The following is a 15769-nucleotide window of genomic DNA, read 5'->3' as shown; positions in this document are numbered from 1 at the left end:
ACAGTGGTAACAGTACCAGCAACAGTAGCAAGGATGATAAAACCAATTCTTTAATTTCCAAGCCAGTTAAGAAATGTTACTATGGAAAGGAATCAGCAAAAACAATGTTACTGTCTTGACACAGTAAAATGTGTGCACAGGAGGGTAAAGGGAGGGTGGTTTTACTCAACTAAGTTATTGTAACAATCAGAGCTTCTAAGGTGACTGCATTAGCCAAGCACCACTGAGTTTTGTGGGGGTCTGTCTCTGTCGCCTATATAGGACTTGGACCCTCTGTGGAACACCCGAGTACCTGGCCCCGGAAGTCATTCAGAGCAAGGGCCACGGAAGGGCCGTGGACTGGTGGGCCCTCGGCATCCTGATATTCGAGATGCTCTCGGGGTAAGTGGAGTCTCCGTAGAGAATCTTCATCTTACAGGCCACCCCCTTCCCCCACCCATTCATCCCCTCGGCGTTTCTGTAACCTTGAAAACAGTACGTGCGTATCACAGACACACGGTGTGGCTGCACACACATCTGCTGCCCTGCTGAGGTTGGCAATGTGAATTAGCAGTTGAGCTTGTTTGAATAAGAGGCAAAGAACCTAAACTTGTGAAGGAACCACCCATGCATGTCCGTTGAGATTTTTGTATTGAAATATCCATATCTTCCTTAAATATAAAATTAACGTTCTGGGCTGCTCTGAAGGTAGTGAGTTATCTCAGTTGGTTTTCACAGTTAGCTACAGATTGAACTCCTTGCTCTCCTCTTTTCCCCCTTATCACTTCTGTGTTTAGTCAGTCTTAAAAAGAATTCAGAAATTAAAGTAAAAAATGAATCTTCTGCACAGACCCTTGCTGAAGTAACCTGCAGAGCTCAGGAGGGCACAGGTTGGGTCAAGGTAAATCAGCCAAATACAATTGAGTGGCTTCTGCGTGAACAGCCGGCGAGGAAGGTGAGAATATGTTCTCTCCTAAAACTGCACACCTGTGGCACAGGAAAGGGGTGCCAACCCAGACCCCAACACAGGGTTCTTGAATCTCTCGCTAGAAAGAATTCGGGTAAAGTCCATAAAGTGAAAGAAAGTGTATTAAGACAGTAAAAGAATAAAAGTATGGTTACTCCTTAGGCAGAGCAGGCCCGAGAGCTGCTGGTTGGCTATTTTGATGGTTATTTCTTGACTATACGCTAAACAGGGGGTGGATTTTTCATGAGTTTTCCTGGAAAGGGGTGGGCAAGTCCTGTAGCTGAGGAGTTCCTCCCCTTTTCAGAGCATATAGGGTAACGCCCTGTCCTGACGTTGTCGTGGCATTTGTAAACTGTCATGGTGCTGGCGGGAGTGTCTTTTAGTACCTAATGCATTATAATTAATGTATAATGAGCCGTGAGGACGATCAGAGGTCACTGTTGTCGCCATCTTGATTTTGGAGGGATTTGGCCAGCTTAGTAGCAGCCTGTTTTATCAGCAGGGTCTTTGTGTGCCGACCTCCTATCTCGTCCTGTGACTTAGAATGCCTTAACCATCTGAGAATGCAGCCCAGTAGGTCTCAGCCTCATTTTACCCGGCCCCTGTTCAAGATGGAGTTGCTCTGGTTCCAGCGCCTGTGATCCCTGTGTTGGGTGACATTTGGAAGTCAGGGGAGGTGCCATCCTCCCTGCCACCACATAACAGAGAGGTCGGTCATTTGTTGGGATGTCAGCATGATTGAGTGTTCGAGTCTAGCATGTGCCTGGGACAACTCCACTATGACTTGACCAGAAACGCAAAGGAAGCATGCAACACTTGGAAACCCAGGACGTGGGCGTCATCCTCATTCCGTTGTTAGTACCCAGCATGTCCATTAATTCCCTAAGACGACTCAGTAGCGTGGCACTTTTCCAGAAAGGAACCTGTAGGAAGGAGTGAGCTACGTGTGTGCAGAGGAACTGTTGCACTGTGTGGCTCTGCACGAAAGGCTGTCCTCTCTGGGATGAAGACGAGAGGAAGCCCAGCCTGCGAGGGCCCAGAACACCGGTTGGGGGATCCTCTGCCGTGCTTTGCCACAGCCGACACTCTGCCTTCTATGTTCTCTCTTTTCCTGTTTCCTTCTTTTTTCTGCTTGCCCCTGAGTCTCAAAGACAGACACCAGCGTATCCTCTGAGTGCCTTCCGTTGTCGCAAAAGCCAGATCCTCGCTCACATCTCGCTGATTCCCTGCAGGGGGTCAAGACCAGAGATTTTTACTGGGAAACTTTCCCTTTCAGTTGGAAACAAAGGAGGGAAGGAGGAGAGGCATTCTCCTGCCTGGAAGGCGTGTCTCAGCCAGATCCTGCTGGCGGGAGCACCCAGACCCAGCGCTTGTTCCTGGGGGTGTGGAGCATGTGACATTCTAACATCCACCTTAGGAAATCCAGGCAGTCACTGACTTTTGTTTGGGGAGCAGACAGGGGTCATCGTCCCATGTGCTTATCTCTGCCATCTTTTATGAAGAAAGTGAATCCGTTAATTCCCACACTAGCTTGGGGATCAGAACGATGTTGAACAAGCACTGCCAAAGAACTCCACCACAAAACTGGAGCCTGAGATGCCACAGGAGGAGAGTGGAACCCACAAACACCTGTATTTCATTGTCTGCCTATCCATGTATATTGTTTATCATCCATCCATCTACCCATCTGTTTATCTATGTTTATATACTTTTCCATCCATCCACCCATCTACCCCTCCACCCCTTCATCCATCCATCCACCCACCCCTTCATCCATTCGACCATCCACCCCTTCATCCATCCATCCACCCACCGCTTCATTCATCCATCCACCCACCCTTTCATCCATCCATCCACCCACCCATCCCTTCATCCATCCATCCACCCCTTCATCCATCCACCCACCCCTTCATCCATCCATCCACTCACCCCTTCATCCATCCATCCATCCATCCATCTACCCCTTCATCTATCCATCCATCCCCCCCCCCACCCCCCTACCCCTTCATCCATCTACCCCCCACCCCTTCATCCATCTACCCCCCACCCCTTCATCCAGCCCCCCCACCCCTTCATCCACCCATCCACCCACCCCTTCATCCACCCCCCCCACCCCTTCATCCGCCCACCCACCTACTCCCCTACCCCTTCATCCACCCACCCACCCACTCCCCTACCCCCTCATCCATCCACCCCCCACCCCTTCATCCATCCACTCCCCCACCCCCCAACCCCTTCATCCATCCATCCACCCCAACCCCTTCCCTTCATCCATCCATCCACCTACCCACCCCTCAACCCCTTCATCTATCCATCCATCCACCCACCTACCCCTTCATTTATCCATGCATCCATCCATCCACCCCCCCACCCCTTCATCCATCCATCCATTCATCCACTCACCCACACACCTATCCCTGTCTGTCTCTATGGTCTGCTACCTATTATGTATGCATGTATATGTTTATCTATTTATCGTTATCTGTCATCTAAGTTGTCATTTATATATTTATATATCCATCTCTCTGTCTCCATCTCTTTATCTCTACAATCTTTTTATCTGTCTACCTACCTGTTATCTATGTATTTACCTATCATCTGTCATTCATATACCAATCTATCCATCTGCTTCCTATTTATCTGCCTATCCATCTATTTATCATCTTTCTATGTAACTGTTTACCTACCTACCTATCCATCTATCAATCATCTATTTACCTATTCATCTGTCTGCTTTTCTATGTATCTATCTATTTATCAATCATCTACATACCTACCTATCCATCTATCTCTACCTTTCTGTCTATCTAGCTATCAATAATCTACCTACCTACCTGCCTGTTGGTCTTTTGAATTTTCCATTACTCTTTGCTGAGACATGCCTACAAATCGTATAGAACTAAACTTCTCAATATGCACTCTAGCCCATTATGTCCCAGGCAAACTCAGAAGGTTGTAAAAATCACTTAGGCATATTGATCAGCATCCAACCGAGGAAAAGCACCACATTTTCCTTCAGTGATAACACTGACCACACGAGGGCAGTGTTGCCTGAGGATTGTTGTATCCTGTAGTCTAATAGTTTTAAATAGAGTGAGGTTCATGTGCCCCAAATTTTACTGATTATAGGATAGAGTAGACTATTATTAGAATACAGTATACTATTAGAACATAATATTGTTAGAATACAGCATATAATTATTAGACTATAATTAAAACAGTATTAGTTTCAAGGTATGTTGAAGTTAAAAATTTATAAAAATAAATTTAAAAAGAATAGAATATTACCCCCCCAGTCATTAGAATGACTGTATTAGAATTATTATATAAAGTTATGAGAATTGTTAATAGGCTATAACATATTGGAATATTTAAATATATTAGAATATAATAGAATAGAAAATAACCTAATTATAATGTAATAAATCATTAGGCTAATTGAAAATGAATAATTAGGCCAGGCACCATGGCTCACGCCTGTGATCCCAACACTTTGGGAGGCCGAGGTGGGTGGATCACCTGAGGTCAGGAGTTGGAGACCAGCCTGGCCAACATGGTCAAACCCCCATCTCTACTACACATACAAAAAAACCCGGACATAGTGCCTGTAATCCCAGCTACTCGGGAGTCTGAGGCACGAGAATCACTTGAACCTGGGAGGCAGGGAGGTGGCAGTGAGCCAAGATCGCACCACCGTACTCCAGCCTGGGCAACAGAGGTAAGACTCCATCTCAAAAAAAAAAAAAGAAAAAAAAAAATTAAGTGAATAATTAAATGAATAACCATCTCCCAATCAAAGCCCAGTCTGCTGACCTGTGCATTTCATGAGGCAGGGAGCTATTGATTCACAGTAGGCCTCTTTTTATTTTCCTTTTTTCTAATTAGAGTCTATTTCTGGGTGAATATTGTTTTTTCAATTTCTCAGCAGCCCTGTGTCTTTTCACATGGGTGGGTGTTTTGAGAGTTAACCAGCTTCGCTGACCCCAACTCTCCCAGGCATTCCTGTGCTCTTCCCCAGCTCTGGCCAGCTTCAGGTTGCCTGGACCACCCCAAGCCTTCTCACTGTCTCCTGCATCCCCTCCGCCTGCAGTACATTTTCCTGGAAGCAGTTGCAGGCATCCTGTCCACGCGCCCACCAGCTGTGCCCCTCTTCCCTGGGAGCCCGCTTGTTGCTTCCTGGATGACTGGAGCAGAATCGGAAGCTTGTTACCATATGAGGTTCTGAGATGGTCTGTCTGTGGGTTGTCCACCCCCCTTAGACAACAGCCTGGCCCTTCGTCTTCCCACTGCTTTTTAAACATGCCAGGAAGCCTGACCTGTCCCCCTGCCCAAAGGCTGGCTTCCTTCCTCCCTTCTTTTTTCTTTTCTTTTCTTTTCCTCCCTCCCTCTCTCCTTCCTTCCTCTCTCCCTCCCTCCCCCCCTTTCTCTCTCTCCTTCCTGCCTTCCCTTCTTCCTTCCCTTCCCTTCTCCCTTCCTTTCCCTTCCCTTCTCCCTTCCTTTCCCTTCCCTTCTCCCTTCACTTCCCATCTCCCTTCCCTTCTTCCTTTTCTTTCCTTTCCTCCTTTCCTTTCCTTTCCTTTCCTCTCCTTTCCTCCTTTCCTCTCCTCTCCTTTCCTTTCCTTCTTCCTTTCCTTTTCCCTTTCCCTCTTTCCCCTTCCCTCTTTCCCCTTTCCCCTTTCTCTTTTTTCCTCTTTCCTTTCCTTTCCTTCTTCCTTTCCTTTTCCTTTTCCTTTTCCCTCTTAGTTCCCCTTTCCTTTCCTTTCCTTTCCTTTCCTTTCCTTTCCTTTCCTTTCCTTTCCTTTCCTTTCCTTTCCTTCTTCCTTTCCTTTCCTTTCGTTCTTCCTTTCCTATCCTTCTTCCTTTCCTTCTTCCTTTCCTTTCTGTTCCATCTCGCTCTGTCACCCAGGCTGGAGTGCAGTGGCACAATCTTGGCTCACTGTAACCTCTGCTTTCTTGACTTGCTCTGTCACCCAGGCTGGACTGCAGTGGTGCAATCTTGGCTCACTGCAACCTCTGCTTCCCAGGTTCAATTCTCCTGCCTCAGCCTCCTGAGTAGCTGGGATTACAGGTGTGTGCCACCACGCCCAGCTAATTTTTGTATTTTTAGTAGAGAGGGGGTTTCACCATATTGGCCAGGCTGGTCTCAAACTCCTGACCTCAAGTGATCCACCTGCCTCAGCCTCCCAAAATGCTGGGATTACAGGTGTGAGTCACCGCGCCCGGCCAGGACTAGCCCTTTCTCTTCCACTGCACATGCTGCAGGCTCACCTGTCACCTGCTCCCACAGCCCTCTGGGGCCTCCCTGTTCTCCTGGGCCATGCCCTGTCCGATCAGCCCATCTGTTTTCTTTATACTGCTTAGCAGCTCTGAAACCATCTTGATTTTGTATGTGTTGCCTGCCTCTGAGAGCAATGCTTCCAAGCTGCTCTCCTCACCTCCTCCAACCCAGAAACTTCTGGTGGCTAGAGGGAGGGCGTTGCTGCACACATAAGTGGAGCCGGCCTGCAGTCAGAGTCCTCCTGCTCCCTTCGCAGCCCGTGTCTGCACCTTCCCTATTCCAGCTCCATGTGATGGATTCCCACTCTTAGCAGGATCAAGTGAGGCTGTGCCTTGTCTGTTTTATTGCTTTAACTGGTTATCTCAATCTTCCACTACGCACAGGGGAAAACATCTGTTTCATCTGTTTGGTAAAATCTGCCATGTGATTAGGAAGGAGGTCATATCATGATGCAGATTTTATTTTCATGGAACGAGACATGTTTAGGTCAGATGAAAATTGTGTGGCACATTCTGGAACAAAATCACTCATGCACTTTCCAAGGACCCAAGCTCAGCTCCGATTTCTCCCATCCTATTCTCTTTTCTCATCCATTTCCGTGTCAAGAGTCAGGTAAAGCCTGGACGCGGTGGCTCATGCCTGTCTGTCATCCCAGCACTTTGGGAGACTGAGACAGAAGAATTGCTTAAGCCCAAGAGTTCAAGACCAGCCTGGGCAACGTAGTGGGACCCCATCTCTACAAAAAATAAAAATAAAACTAGCTGGGTGCGGTTGTATGTAGCTGTAGTCCCAGCTACTCAGGAGGCTGAGGTGGGAGGATTGCTTCAGCCCAGGAAGTTGAGGCTACAGTGAGCTGAGATTGCACCAGTGCACATCAGCTTGGGTAACAGAGCAAGACACTGTCTCAGAAAAAGAAAAAAAAAAATCAGCTAAAGCATCAAGAACAAAACACAGGGGCACGCATGGCATAGAGCAGAGTGTAGGGTGAGAGAAAGCCCCGGGGCATCTTGTCTTAGTTATGACAGCAATGATTCTCAAAGAGGGATCCCAGAGGACTGTCAGGTTCCGGAAGTGTGTTTTAGCAGATGGGTGAGATCATTTTTCCAACGACAGATCTGAATAGTGATGAATTTTCCTCATAGGTGTCAACTAAGACAATACAGCATAGCAGACAGGGTGCAGAAGATTCTAGAGAAGGTAGAATCTCTCTGCAATGAAGCCTCTTCCATGGAGAGCGTCAGGCATTGTGCAGTGGTTCTCAAACATGCTGGCCTCGGGAACCCTTTAACACATAGCTCAGAGTTATTAACAACCCGCAGAACTTTCATTTCTGTTTGTTACAGCTGTCCACGCTGACTGCATTTGAAATTAAAGTGGGACTGAAATATAAACAAACAGAATACATAAGTAATATATATGAGAAGTTAAATAATAATCACAGAGGTGAACATAAATGGCATTTTTTAATGGAAAAAATGTGTAACCGCACTTTCTAGAATTGAAACCATTCAGGCTGTGCACGGTGGCTCACGCCCGTAATCCTATCACTTCAGGAGGCTGAGGTGGGAGGATCACTTGAGCCCAGGAGTTGGAGGCCAGCCTGGGCGACATAGTGAGACCCCATCTGTACAAAAAATAAAATGAAATAAACCAATTGCCTGGGCTTGGTGGTGCACGCCTGTGGTCCCAGTACTTTGGGAGGCTGAGGCGGGAGGATCACTGAGGCTGGGAGGTCAAGGCTGCAGTGAGCTGTGGTCTCGCCACTGCACTCCAGCCTGGGTGACAGAGAGAAAACGTTCGTGAGGAAGTTGGCCGTGTTTTCTGAGTTTTGCGAATCTCTTAGTGTCCAGCTTTCACAAGGGCTGCTGGCCTCTCCTCCCTTCATCTGCAGCCTGTCTGCTGTGCTGCATAGCGTGTTGCTGAGTTGAGGCATAGGAAGAAAATTCATCACTATTCAAAGCTGGAGTCAGAAAAACGACCTCACCCATCCCTAAATTGGGGTCGGGAAGCCACCCTGGGACTGCACTTTGAGAGCCACTGCTGTGATGCCCACGCCAACGCGCCCGGGGCTATATTTTCAAACTCTCCGCTCAGCCCCAACCCTCACACACCCCAGTGCTTGCTCCTTCCGCTTTATCTGGCCCTTGAATTCCCCTGTCTCATCTCCCACCTCACCCACCCTGGTTCATCTGAGGAGCACAGATTTTATATTTATTTATTTATTATTATTATTATTATTTTCTTTAGAGGGACTCTCTCTCTGTCGCCCAGGCTGGAGTGCAGTGGCGTGATCTCAGCTCACTACAGCCTCTGCCTCCTGGGTTCAAGCAGTTCTCCTGCCTCAGCCTGCCGCGTAGCTGGGGTTACAGGTGCATGCCACCATGCCTGGCTAATTTTTGTATTTTTAGTAGAGATGGGGTTTCACCATGTTGGCCAGCCTGCTTTCGAACTCCTGACCTTGAGTGTTTCACCTGCCTCGGCCTCACAAAGTGCTGGGATTACAGGCATGAGCCACCACGCCTGGTCTAGATTTTAGATTTTAATCTGAAGGTATCGGGACAAAGATTTTTGAGGAAGAAGTCAAGGTGGGATGAAATTCTAGTGACGGCTTTCTTCTTTTCTCTAAAAGCCTCTGCCTTCCTTTTCATGACTGCATTTCCAAAGCACCCGTCTTCCAAGGCCGGCCCCGGCCTTCAGAAGTGGGGCAGGGAGTGTGTCGGCCGATAGTTTAGGAGGGTGTTTTCCCAGCTGAGTACAAGGGAGAACATCAGCTCGCAGCGCCCAGGGCATCTCTGCCTGGACTGTCCACTTGACTGGAAGATGTAGATAGGTGGAATAATTACATTCAAATTTTACTGGCAAATGATAGAGCCAGTGGCACAATTGGTGTGGTTTTTTTTTTTCATTTTTCTTTTTATTACAGAGTCTTGCTCTGTTGCCCAGTCAGGAGTGCAGTGGTGCAGTCACAGCTCAGTGCAGCCTTGACCTCCTGGGCTCAAGCAAACCCCCCACCTCTGCCTCCTGAGTAGCTGGGATGACAGGCACACGTTACTGTACCTGGCTAATTTTTAAAAAATTTTTTGTAGAGATAGGATCTTGCTATATTACCCAGGCTGATTTCAAATTCCTAGGCTCTAAGAGATCCACCTGCCTTGGCCTCCCAAAGTGCTGGGATGACAGCCGTGAGCCACTGCATGAGTGTTTTTTGTTTTTTTTTTTTTTCTTTTTTCTTTTGAGACAGGGTCTTGTTCTGTGTCCAGATTAGAATGCAGTGGTACAGTCATAGCTTACTGAAGCTTCGACCTCCTGGGCTCAAGCGATCCTCCTGCCTCAGCCTCTTGGGACTACAGAAGCTGTAGCTGGGAACACAGGCACACACCAGCACGTCCAGCTAATTTTTAAATGTTTTGTAGAGACGAGGTCTCACCGTGTGGTCCAGGCTGGTCTTGAACTCCTGGGCTCAAGCAATCCTCCCGCGTTGGCTTCCCCAAATGCTGGGATGACAGGCATGAGCCACTGTGCCTAGCCTGAGCGTGAATTTTTCAGGTGAAAATCTCGAGCTTGCATTCATGCTGATTAGCAGATTGTCCTTACTAGTATAGCTGTCACCACAGATCAATTTAGCTTGCTTAATAATGCCAAATTCCATATAATGAGAATTTATTCTCCACTTGGTAAGAATTGGAAGCAGTCTGTATGTTTAGAGACAGAAATTTGAGGGTTTCAGAGGGCACTGCCCAGGCGTCCGGAGGAGTGCTGTTTCTCAGACACACACACACACACACACACACACACACACACACACACACACACACACACACTGTCTCTGCTTTTTCTTTCAGGCAAGATCATCAGTTAGTGCTCACTTACTATTTATTTTTTTCTGCTTATTAAATACCTTTCCCATGATCTTATGTATTGTCTACTGTCCAACAGCACGTCGTTTAATGTTCTCCATAAATGTTTTTAGGTATGTATGACACATTTCCTCCTGGAGTTTAATGCTCCATTCCTGTATTTGTGCATTTCCCCGATCAAGTCACACAGCTGAATGTATTCAGACAGGGTCACCACCCAAACCTAGAGAGAAACAGGAATACAAGTCCCCCAACTACTGTTACAGAGAACGCTGCGGGTGGGTGAGGGAGGACGGGCTCGGGAGGTTGTTCACGTCTGAGGCGGCAGCGTTGACGCAGATCGGACACGCAGATCTGACGAGTGTCCGTACTCAGAGCTCTGCTTCCCAGCCTGGCCTGGGTGGTTTATCAGTACGTTGTGGTGGCTCGTAACTCCAGAACCAGTGGACCAAAGAGAGATGCTATTGGAAAAGTCACCTTCGTGCTAAAGTGCAAAATGAGCAACTGAAATGTTATTTAAGAAGGAAGAAATGCTGTGTTAAGGCCACATCGCACACACCTAATCATTTACCTTTCTCTAGTATCTTTCATTTCCTCATGTAACCCACCCCCACTTCTCTGTCACCTCTGCCATTGATTTTCATTTTTGTACTTTGTATTTCTCCTCTTTGTTTTCCTTTGAATTTTTCTTCACTGCAGTGTATTGGACAGTTCATGTGTGTGGTTCTAGATGTGAACGTCCTGACGCTGCTGTTAGAAACTACCACAGACTGGAAGGTTTAAACAAGAGAATTTTATCCTCTCCTAGTCCTGGAGACCAGAAGTTTGAGATCAAAGTGCCTCAGGACTGCGCTCCAGGGAAGGATCCTTCCTGCCTCTCCCAGCTCCTGGGGGCGCCAGGCGTCCCTGGGCTTGTGGCCACATCACTCCAGTCTCTGCCTCCACCTTCATGTGGCCTTCTCCTCTGTGTCTCTGTCTCCCCTTCAGTCTCTTAGAAGGAAGGACACCTGTCATTGGATTTAGGGCCACCCTAATCCAGGACGATCTCATCTCAAGATCCTTCAATTAATCACATCTGCAAAGACCCTGTTGCCAAATAAGGTCTCATTCCAGGTCTGGGCATTAGGATGTGGACGGATCTTTCTGAAGGCCACAGTTCAATCCACTACAGGTGTATCCAGTTCCCTCTGGAGGTGTTAGGGGAGGATCCTCCCTGCCTCTCCCAGCTCCTGGGGGCTCTAGGAGTCCCTGGGCTTGTGGCCGCTTCACTGAATCTCTGCCTCTGTCCCCATGTGGCCTTCTCCTCTGTGTGTGTGCCGCCTCCTCAGTCTCTTACGATGATACCTGTCATTGGATTTGGACCTACCCTATTCTAGGATGATGTCATCTGAAGCTCCTCGAGTTAATTCTATCTGCAAAGACCCTATTTCCCAATGAGGTCCCATTCACAGGTTGGTGGGGCAGGATCACAGATGGAACTTTCTGGAGACCTCTCATTCCACCCACTCCACTGAATTTCATTAAGGTCAGGAAGTGATTTGGAATCTACAAGAGAATTATTTTTGCTCATTGGCATTTCTGATCATCAGTGAGGGTATCATTTGAAAGCTCCATTTTGTAAGGTATTTCCATTGCTAGAATACCTGAATTGGAGTACCTGTTGCTTGCCACATACTGTTCCGTGAATGAGGAGTATAAAGAAATTCAGTGATGGGTGTGGTGACTCACATCTGTAGTCCCATTACTTTGGAAGACTGAAGTGGGAGGATCACTTGAGCCCAGGAGTTTGAGACCAGCTTGGGCAACATAGTGAGACTTCGTCTCTACCAAAAGTTAAAAAAAAATAGAAAACATGACTTTGAGCCAATATGAGTCTCTGTCCTGGTCAGTATGAGAAAATCTCAGAAGTACAACTTGTGCCTCGGACATGTAGGTGTGTAGTATACACTTACTGGTTGATGATGTGGTTTGGCTTTGTGTCCCCACCCAAATCTCATGTTTAAATGTAATCCCCAGTGTTGGAGGCGGGACCTGGTGAGAGGTGGTTGGATCATGGGAGTGGTTTCTGCAACATTGCCCTAGTACTGTCTCGTGAGAGTTCTCAGGAGATCTGATGGTTTTAAAGTGTAGTACTTCCTCCTTTGCTCACTGTCACTTATCTGCCACCAGGTAAATGTGCCCTGCTTCCCCTTCGCCTTCCGCCATGATTTGTAAGTTTCCTCAGGCCTCCCCAGCCGTGCGGGACTGAGAGTCAATTAAATCTCTTTTTCTTTCTTTTATTTTTCTTCTTCTTCTTCTTCTTTTTTTTTTTTGAGCCGGAGTCTTGCTCTGTCACCCAGGCTGGCGTACAGTGACACTATCTCGGCTCACTGTGAGCTCTTCCTCCTGGGTTCACGCCATTCTCCTGCCTCAGCCTCCTGAGTAGCTGGGACTACAAGCGCCCGCTGCCACGCCCAGCTAATTTTTTGTATTTTTAGTAGAGACGGGATTTCACCATGTTAGCCGGGATGGTCTCGATCTCCTTGACCTCGTGATCTGCCTGCCTTGGCTTCCCAAAGTGCTGGGATTACAGGCATGAGCCACTGTGCCTGGCCTAAATCTCTTTTCTTTATAAATTACCCAGTCTCAGGTAGTTCTTTACAGCAGACTGCAAATGGACTAATACAGTTGACTTCTAGGTGTTCTTGGATTTATCTTGGTCTTTGCAGTTTTAAGTATATATGTTTTTTAGTTTATTTCACATATTTCTAAAATTTCTAGATATTACTAAAGTCTGTTGGTTTCTGCAGCAGGACTGCAATCTTTTTACTACAGTCAACAAAGCATAGCATGACAATCTTGTTTTCACACACACAGCGCTATTTTCAAGGCTGTATTTGCATGTATTTCTGTCTTTTTCCTGGTCTTCAGGGGTCAAGAAATGGTTTTCTTGGGGCAAAGAGCTTTGGTCAGCTTTGCAGACCACCCAGTCTCAGTTACAAATACAGACTGTGCTCCTGCACCTTAAAAGTAGTCACATAGTGAGACCGCATCCCTATAGAAAGTCAAAAAATTAGCCAGGGCATGGTGGCACACACCTGTTATCCCCGCTACATGGGAGGCTGAGGTGGGAGGATGGCCTCCTGGGGGAGTTCAAGGCTACAGTGAGCTATGATTGCACCACTGCACTCCAGCCTGGGTGACAGAGTCAAACCTTGTCTCACAAAAAAGAAAAATATGATAAACTCGGGCTCTTTCATTGGCCTATACACATTTATTGATCACCTGTTGCTTGCCACATACTGTTCCGTGAATGAGGAGTATAAAGAAATTCAGTGATGGGTGTGGTGACTCACATCTGTAGTCCCATTACTTTGGAAGACTGAAGTGGGAGGATCACTTGAGCCCAGGAGTTTGAGACCAGCTTGGGCAACATAGTGAGACTTCGTCTCTACCAAAAGTTAAAAAAAAAAAAACAAAAATCAGCCTGGTGTGGTGGTGTGCATCTGTAGCCCCAGCTGCTCAGGATGCTGACGTGGGAGCATAGCTTGAGCCCTGGAGGTCAAGGCTCAGTGCAGTGAGCCAGGATCACGCTGCGGTACTCCAGCCTGGAGGCAACAGAGCAAGACCTGTCTCAAAAAAAATGTAGTTCACTGACGTTCACTTGCAGTTTATTGAGGGTGCCTTATAGTGCCGTGCAAGCCGGCTCAGTACCGAGCTCTCCAAGGCAGGACATATCAGGTACTGCTTGTGCTGTAGACTGAAGGAAGCCTCGAGAAAGATGTCCTGTTCTTGGCCATAGTGGCGTATTTACCACTGTAAACTGTAACAATTATTTTACATTTTATTTCATTTATGTACTCCGTCTCGCTCTGTCACCCAGGCTGGAGTGCAGTGGCACGATCTCAGCTCACCGCAACCTCTGCCTCTCAGGTTCAAGCAGTTCTCCTGCCGCAGCCTCCTGAGTAGCTGAGATTATAAGCACCAGCGACCATGCCCAGCAAATTTTTGTATTTTTAGTAGAGACGGGTTTCACCATGTTGGCCAGGCTGGTCTGGAACTCCTGACCTCAAGTAACCTGCCCGCCTCAGCCTTTCAAAGTGCTGGGATTGCAGGCATGAGCCTCGGCGTCCGGCCTATATTTTACTTTATGTTATGTTATGTTATTTTATGTTATGACAAGGTCTCACTCTGTCACCCAGGCTGGAGTGTGGTGATGTGATCACCGCTCACTGCAGCCTTGACCTCCTGTGCTCAAGCGATTCTCCCCTGTCAGCCTCCCAGGTAGCTGGGACTACATGTGTGCACCACCACACTCAGCTAAATTTTTTTTTTTAAGGACTGGGTTTTGCCATATTTCCCAGGCTTATTTTATTTTTTAAATTGACACATAGTAATTGTATATATTCATGGGGTACACAGTGATGCTTTGATACAAAGAATGGAGTAATCAGATCAGGGTTAATTAGCATATCCATCATTTCAATTATTTGCCATTTCTTTGTGTTAGGAACATTGAATATCCTGTATCTATTTGAAACTGTACGACGTTTTATTGCTAATTATGGTCACCCTACAAGGCTAAGGAACACTGGAACATATTCCTCCTATCTTATATCCTTTAACAAACCTCTCCCTATCTCTCCCTTCTTCCCTTCCCAGAATCTAGTATCCTCTGTTCTTCTTTATCCTTTCAGGAGATTAGCTTTTTATAGCTTTCATGTATGAGTAAGCACAAGTACTGTTTAATGTTCTTTTCCTGGCTTATTTCACCTAACGTAACGTCCTCCAGTTTCATCCGTGTTGCTGCCAATCAGAGGATTTTATTCCTTTTCATGGCTGAATAGTATTCTACTGTGTGTAGATGGCACCTTTTCTTTACTGTCTGCTCATCTGCTGGTGGACACCTAGGTTGATTCCCTCTCTTGGCTGTTGTGAATAGTGCTGCGGTAAACATGGGCGCGCCGATGTCTCTCCGATATCATGGCTTCCTTTCCTCTGAACAGATACCTAGTAATGTGATGGCCGGGTCGTGTGGGAGTTCCATTTCTAGTTTTTTGAGGAACCTCCATACTCTTCTCTATGGTGGCTCTACTAGTTTACATTCCCACCAACATTGCATGAGACTTCCCTTTCTAGCCAGGCACGGTGGCTCATGCTGGTAATCCCAGCACTTTGGGAGACCAAGCTGGGTGGATCACTTGAGCCCAGGACTTCAAGACCAGCCTAGGCAACGTGGTGAACCCCCCGCCCCCTCCAAAAAGTGCAAAAATTAGCCAGTGTGATGGTGGGCACCTGTGGTCCCAGCTACTTGGAAGGCCGAGGCAGGTCGATCGCTTGAGCCTGGGAGGCAGAGGTTGCAGTGAGCTGAGATTGCACCGCTGCACTCCAGGCTGGGAGACAGAGCGAGATCCTGTCTTAAAAAAAAAAAAAAAGAGTTCTCTTTTCTCCACACCCTCACCAGCACTTGTTATTTTTGTGTGTATGTGTCTTTTTTTTTTTCTGAGACAGAGTTTCACTCTTGTTGCCCAGGTTGGAGTGCAATGGTATGATCTCGGCTCACTGCAACCTCCACCTTCCGGGTTCAAGTGATTCTTCTGCCTCAGCCTCCTGGGTAGCTGGGATTTCAGACGCGTGCCACCATGCCTGGCTAATTTTTGTAATTTTAGTAGAGATGGGGTTTTACCATGTCGCCCAGACTGCTCTCAA

At 47.2% G+C, this 15769-nt stretch overlaps 1 protein-coding gene across 1 annotated transcript in view; it reads left to right on the top strand.

The window, feature by feature from the left end:
• The window catches only part of PRKX (protein kinase X-linked), a 109450-nt gene that overhangs the window by 71968 nt on the left and 21713 nt on the right, over window positions 1-15769 (top strand). Inside the window, exon 4 of the mRNA XM_025373286.1 lies at window positions 262-381. Coding sequence (XP_025229071.1) covers window positions 262-381 — 120 coding nt within the window. The remainder of the gene's footprint in view (window positions 1-261; window positions 382-15769) is intronic.

Source organism: Theropithecus gelada, chromosome X (genome assembly GCF_003255815.1).
Source record: "Theropithecus gelada isolate Dixy chromosome X, Tgel_1.0, whole genome shotgun sequence".
NCBI lineage: Eukaryota > Metazoa > Chordata > Mammalia > Primates > Cercopithecidae > Theropithecus > Theropithecus gelada.
This window is presented reverse-complemented; position numbering and strand designations above follow the sequence as displayed.